This window comes from Nicotiana sylvestris, chromosome 1 (assembly GCF_000393655.2).
Source record: "Nicotiana sylvestris chromosome 1, ASM39365v2, whole genome shotgun sequence".
Taxonomy (NCBI): Eukaryota; Viridiplantae; Streptophyta; class Magnoliopsida; order Solanales; family Solanaceae; genus Nicotiana; species Nicotiana sylvestris.
Window position 1 is genome coordinate 119,201,584 of NC_091057.1, and position 7,179 is coordinate 119,208,762.

The 7,179-nt window shown below is 35.6% G+C and overlaps 1 protein-coding gene across 1 annotated transcript; it reads left to right on the plus strand.

Annotated features, from left to right (window-relative positions):
* The first annotated feature begins 2,874 nt into the window (after positions 1-2,874).
* On the plus strand, positions 2,875-4,331 carry LOC104222167 (uncharacterized). Its single transcript, XM_009773359.2, has 2 exons — positions 2,875-3,425; positions 3,525-4,331. Exons 1-2 carry the CDS (start codon positions 3,063-3,065, stop codon positions 4,131-4,133), a joined length of 972 nt encoding a protein of 323 aa, XP_009771661.1. The 5' UTR covers positions 2,875-3,062; the 3' UTR covers positions 4,134-4,331.
* The last annotated feature ends 2,848 nt before the right edge of the window (positions 4,332-7,179 follow it).

Here is a 7,179-nt window from a genome sequence, read left to right on the forward strand (position 1 = left end):
ATGGTAGATGCATCTTCTTCACGAACAACAAATCTTTCATCTTGCTTCTCCAAATATTATAATTGCTCTCATTCAGACATACAATCTTGCTCATATTCGCCTCTATTCCGTAAACAAGACTCTCAAACTCTTTATGGCACAATGGCTACTCTCAAACCCTAGTGGATTCTGGAAAAAAACCTTTATGGCTACATTGTGGATGCTATTGAATGAGAAGGGGGATCCTCAAATTTATAGAAGTCCAAAGCTTTTTTTCCTCCAAAAAAAAAAAAGACTAGCCAAGTATGCAAGATTTATAATTTCCTTCTAGGAAAGAAAAACTTAATTTTGGTAAATATGGTGTCCTTCCTTCAAGGAATAGGAAAACCAAATATGGTAAGAAAATCAAGGCAAACACCTAACAATTCTTCTCCTTGGCCTGAATTTTCTTATGAATAAAACTTGATTCACATCCTTCACATAACCATCAACAGGTTGCATCTCCAAATCTCTATAACAAAGTTTATCTCAACATGTGTAGTACTTCGGTCCAATTTCTCATACAAAAATCGTAATGCTAGAACAAAATTCGCCAAAGAACCTGTCTTGAACCTCTCTAATAGCACTTGTTAGGACCGAAATAAATAGGTGTCATGCGGAAGCTAGTAAAACAAACCTTGAACTACGATAAACCACACAACACAAGAGGAATATATCAAAAGAGACACAAACATTTAACGTGGTTCGGTCATTGACCTACGTCCATGACATGAGCAATCCATTATATAAAAGACAATACAATATATCGAGAGAACAACCCCACGAAGAGGTAAACACAAGTAGCACACTAACATTTGTCCCATACAATTCCTCCCCTAAACAAGACCCTCAAACCCCTTATCCTTGGATTTGATTGATTTTCAGCTTCACCAATTCACACCATTATGCAAAGCGTGGTGTCCAATCCTTCCCATGAAATATCCTATCATACTAAAAATCTGAAACAATCTTTTTACTACTCCTATTTCTCTACCCCTCTAAAGTCTTGTAATTTGCTGGAACATCTTTTGTGGACCCAAAGGAAAACCTCGCAGCTACCTTTTAAAACCAAACTTGATGAGTATAAGGGTGACCATATAGTTACATCAAATATATATTACAACAACATAAATATAACCGGTAAAATTTTTAGTGGGGTCTGGCCGTTTAGGAAAAATAGTGTATACACATACCCGTACCAATGAGAAACGAAGAATGAAAAACCACCAAAATATTTTTTAGGCTAAAATAAAGATATATTAGGTTGTGTGGATGGCCTTTTTCATTAGATAATGACCCACTTGAGTGGATTTGGAAAGTGGAATTCCATTTTCCAATTCCAATACAAATTGCTTAGTCCCGTACCAAGTCCTATTTTGCCAAATTTCAATGTAGTGAGCATGCATTCTTGATTCCCCATTTCAAAAACAGGATCCCGGCTTTTGATACTACTTTGTATTATCACATCTTCTACTACATCATTGTTGCACAAGAAAGTTTTGGGCTCTGCAAAAAAGCAATACTACATATTTTGAATTCATTTGATGATCAACCCAAAACCTTGGTGTAGCCACTCTAGGAATCGAGCTGCATGGTTCAATTGAACCACATTCCTCAAACTATAATGTGCAAAAAGGATAAAGCAAATGTTTTTTTATATATATATAAATGATTGTATTTACATGATATAATGGAAGTTGTAGCGGCAAGTGGCTCAAAAATTGTTTTAGGACACAAATTTGAGTCCTAGTTATGGTGTTCTAGCATTATTTTGAATCTCCTTATTCGAATTTCCAACTCCATCATGAGTTTGGTTTGGATATTCTTTGAAACATACAAACACCATGCAAAACCTTAAAGGCAATGAATGAAGCACTCCAAAAAAAGTTGTCCAATGCACAAGGCATTTTGCGTTCACGCAGGGTCTAAGAAGGGTCGCACCCAAGGGGCGTGATCTAAACAATCTACCTTAATACAAGCATTAGTTGCTGCTTCCACGGCCTTTATAAATCCCATTTGAAAATTCATAAGGCTAGGATTCAAATCTCAATATAGAAAATGTAAGAGGAAATTGTAGTTGTTTGTAAAACTTACTAGACTTGTTGGAAATTCACAAACTCCACCAACCCTTTTTCTCTTTTTAGTTTCTTTTGGTGGGGGAGTAGGGTTTTCGAAAAGCCAGAGGGTATTGAGGGGACCGCAAGTTAATGTTAGCGGCAAATTCGTGTATATTGAACTTAGAAGCAATATATTGCTTTCCATGTAAACTTTCCCAAAAAAGTATAATTTTAACTTCAAAAAGAGAAAAAAACAGGGGCCAGCATCTGCATATAATAATCTCAACTCCAAGACCTCATCATTAATATCTCCTTAAACTTCCCCATTACACAGCTAAATAACTCATCAAAAGAATAATTAATAAAATTAAAAGGTGAGAAGCACTCAATTCCAAGAGGGAACCAAATCAAAATTGAAGAATGAGAAGAAAGAATAAGAAGTATCTCAGTCAAAGTAGTCAAACTTTTACAGCCCAAGAAAACAAAATCTAGGGCCTTCATAGAATAAAGAGCTATATAATTAAAAATAATTAAAGAAAAAAAACTAAAGATTTCTCCCTAATTATCATTTTATGTGCAGACCCCCCTTTTTGATTCTTGAAAGGTCTGCAGACTAAATCTTTATGAATAGGAAAGTGTAATGTTTTAAGGCCAACTCATTAACTTCTCATGTTTGCTTTTTCTTTTCATTTTAGACTTAGGAATTCCCTTTTTCCCTTTCCACTTTTTCAATTCCAGCATTTCTCTGCTTCCATTAAATAATGAATATGGCAGATTCTCCAATCATCTCCTCCACTCTGTAGCAAACACACATAATTGCCCCCAACAACCAATCCTTTTCACTATATAGACTCCTATGTCCTAACCCCTTAAGCTACTCACTTCCTTATTTCACCTTCTTGAATTCACTTCCACTACATATAACCATCAATATTCTGTCACCTTTTCTTCTCTTCTAACTTACCATCTTCTTCTTTTTCAATCTTTATGATGAATCATTCTTCCTCTACAACTTCTGTTAATGGCTTCTACAACTTCCTCACTAGAGGCCTTGACAATCTTGATCACTTATTCCTGTCTCAGAACTTCATGTCTTTTCATTTTCTTCAACATGTTTTGTCATCTCTAAGATCTTTTCATTCCCAGTTAACATTTCTGGTTCAAAAACTACATTTGCCTGTTGGAGAGAAATGGCTTGATGAGTATATGGATGAAAGTTCAAGACTTTGGGAAGCTTGCCATGTTCTCAAATCAGCAATCTCCAGCATGGAAAATTATTACACCTCTGGTGCTAATTTAGCTTCTTCTCTTGATGATCACAACATTTTAAATCCTCTGCTCTCCCGCCAGGTTGTTTTAACTTTCTTCGCATAATCAAACCATGTATCCATATCGAATTATTTTTCATTTTTATGCGTAAAGTTGTAATTTTTTTTCTTGATCATACAGGTTATTCGCGCGATAAATAGATGTCAAAGAGAAACAGTAGCACTTGAAGAAGAAAACAAGAGCTTAATGGAAACAAGAATGCAAGATTTATCATTGAGGTTCGACGAAAATATTATGATAGGATCAAAATTCAATGGATTCAGCGGATTTAGAGGAGTGCTTTATGCAATGAAGAATGTCAGCTCATTGCTATTGGCCATTTTGGTAAGTGGACTGGTATATTGTTGGCCACAAACAAGTTTTTACCAAGGGAATGGTCATGAAGGGAACATGGTTTTCGGTTCATCTTTTATGGTTTCAACTTCAAGATTGCATCAGAGAGTAGTAGCAGAGGTGAATCAGGCAGAAGGGCAGCTGCCCGGAATCCTACTTTTCGAGTATCGAAGAGCAAGAGTAGCTATGGCTGAGCTGAAAGTGGAACTAGAGAGAGCCAAGGAGTGTGGATTAGTATTAACACAAATTGATATCCATGACAAGATTGAAAACTTGAAAGATTGCTTTGGAATGTTGAAATGTGGGGCAGAAAGCATCATTGGGCAACTTGATGACTTCTTTGATGAAATAGTAGAAGGAAGAAAGAAACTTTTGGACATGTGCACTCATAGGTAAAGACAACAAAGAAAGAACAAATGGAGAAAGATGTGTGCAGCCATAGCCTTAGAGATTGTAGAAGTGTAAGGAATAACTTAGTGGAGTAGTTTCTTTTCTTTTTTTTAATATTTAGGCTCTACTTTTTTTTTCCATCCATATCTCTCTCTATTTTGGTTCTTTTTTGGTATCCTAAAATTACAATTTTCTTATCCTGCAGCTAAGTTTAGTCTTGAAAACTTTAGGAAGAAGTTTCCTCTGTTAAGTAAAGCATGAATATTATCCTCAAGGAAAAAAACCAGAATGTGATTCTTCCTTTGAATAAAAGTAACATTACTAAACAAGAAGAATATGTTGGATAAAGATAGCTTCAGTAAAAAAGAAAAAGAATTCTAAAAAATATTTCCACTCAAGGAGTAGATTCTCCTCCTTATCATCAATAACTGGATCAAAGATAAGAAATGTCTGTTCTTGTTCTACTGACAAGGCCAGCAGTCAGTCACCTCAGTGGAATAAACTGGAAGATTGATATGAATCACAATTGCCATATGCTACTTTTATTGTATATGCTCTTTATTCTATCAACATATTTAATCACTTGTAGACATATAATGTTTGTTTATTCAACTGTCAATTCATACCACACAAAGAATCATCCAAACGTACAAGATCGTGACCATCTATCATACTGTCTTATGTTTAACTAGCAATTTTATTACGTATATGGTTACACCAAACTCGGGTTAGGGCATTCTAGCATTCCGTCAATCATTTTACTGTTAGATCAAAAAAAAAAAAAGGATCCTTCCGGGTGTCGGTTTAGTGGTAAGAGAGCAGCATATTAGACACACGTTAGGATCCTTCCGGGTGTCGGTTTAGTGGTAAGAGGGCAGCATATTAGACACACGTTTAATATTTAAGTGGAGAAAGGTAGAAGAACAAACCCATTATATACTAACTCTTTAAATGTGTGTAACTAATGCAAAAAAGACCTCCCTCTCCCGCATCATCAATTTAGAATGAAGATTGTGATTACAACTCAACTACTTAAAGACCATCTACTCCCCAACCAAACCAAGATGAAAACTATGATTATCCCAACTAACATAATAAATTACTTCTTCAAGGTCACGTCTTGATGTGTTGAGGAAACATAGGAGCTGAAAGAATAATTTAATACTATGTTAGTAGGTATTGTCTTAGGAGAATGAAGTTATAATAGACAACTTAGCTAGGTTTAGGGTTTCTTAAATTGGAAGATGCTTCTTCTGTCAAATGGAAAAGAATGTGATTCCACCTAAATAAAGTAAATAAAGGAATGATGCTCCCTGCCCACATGACAACTATTTTTAAGATAATGACAGCTGCTTAGTAATGTTAACAGAGATTAGATAGGTCTTTTTTACTTTGTTGGTCGGTCATAATCGCAGCCAACAATCCTCTTTTCTTGCAATTAAGCTTGTCTAATTCACATTAACTAGATGTGTTAGAACCTTGATTAAAGATGTTAAACATGCTAAATCTTTGGTTTATTAACAGCCTAAAAGTTGATGGGGAAAGAAGTTCTTTATAGCTTTTTCTGATACGACCCCATATTTGAATTTCCTTTCTTCTGAGCAATTCAACGATTTTCTTTAAGAGGAGACAGCTAACATGACTCGCATCAATTCAAACAGGAAAGAAACAGAAACAGTTCGCAAAAGGTACTGGAAAAAAGATTGCTAATTCTAAACTTAAAACCATCAATGGCCTTCGGCTAAGGAAAGACAGTTTAGGTCAGAGAAAGATAGGGAAGCAGAGATATAGAAAGTAACCAAAGGGTGATAATTATATTATTGAAATTTCAGTAATAATACAAAAAAGAACTCTCAATTCACAACACTTTCTAAAGTGTAGACTTGACTCATACTAGAAAAATGGGAGATAAAAAAAAACGTGAGATGCTTTAGTTTTTTAAAGTAATCAAGGGAGACTTTGAGCTAATACCAGATTTTTTAATCCAATATACCCTGAAATTACTAATCATTCAAGTTGTGAAAAAGTGATGGAGAAGTGGGCGGAGACAGAGGGAAAGAGGAAGAGAAGGATCATGAGATTCCTGGGCTAGCATTCATTTTTCTCAAAACACAAAAGCAGTTTTTTTTCCTTTAACTGTAGGAGCTTTTGTCTGATTCCCAGAAAAGGGATTCTTTTTTTTCTGTTATCAAGGAATTAAATGAAAGCAAATATGAAAAGAGTACTATAGCATGTGTAGTAATTGATTGTAGTTATAATGTTATTGTTGGTCGAATAAATGATGATGAAAAGAAAAGAGGCAGCTCTGTTTGGTAGGCAGTGCAGAGTGGCTGCTGTCAACAAAGTCTATACTAGGCGCTGTACTTGGGTATATCTTCTTGTATCTCAGCCTAGCACCAGCTCTCTGACATGTCTCCTGTTTCCCTGTGAAATGCGATTCCTCTCTTTTTCTTCTCTAATTATTATCTTCTTTTTTACCTCTTTACAACTTGCAACTCAGACTTGTTCCTTTCAACTAACCACATCATGATTCTGGTTTGCCAACTTTTCAGTTCTTTTCCCAAATCTCCAGCCCCCAAGCCCCAAGGAAGGGAAAAGAACAACTTTCTTATCGTATGCTGTCTTTCTTTCTGCTTTTGGTCTACCTTATTGGTCAATGTAAAAAAAATTGCTAGACTTCGTGGAGAAGTGGCCGGTTTGAAGTCATGGCAACTAACCTGTGCCAACTCCATCCCTAGCATTAACCATGGTACCTTTAGTAGATCGCAATTGTTTCAAAGGAGAAGGGATTTGTCAATGCATGTCTAATGAGATGAACATCTAGGAAATATTTGTAGTCGTAGCAGCTCTTGGTAGAACATAGAATGTATCAAAGAAGTACTTCACCTGATTACAATAGAGACTGAAACAGATGCTTATCCAAAGCCCTCTAAAAGCAGCTTCCTGTGATGCAATACCACCTGAGTCAACATAGAACATGGAAGCAGAACAATATAAAAAGGGTAAGGAACTGGAAATTTGAGTCATCCTGCCAAAACAACTACTAACAGCC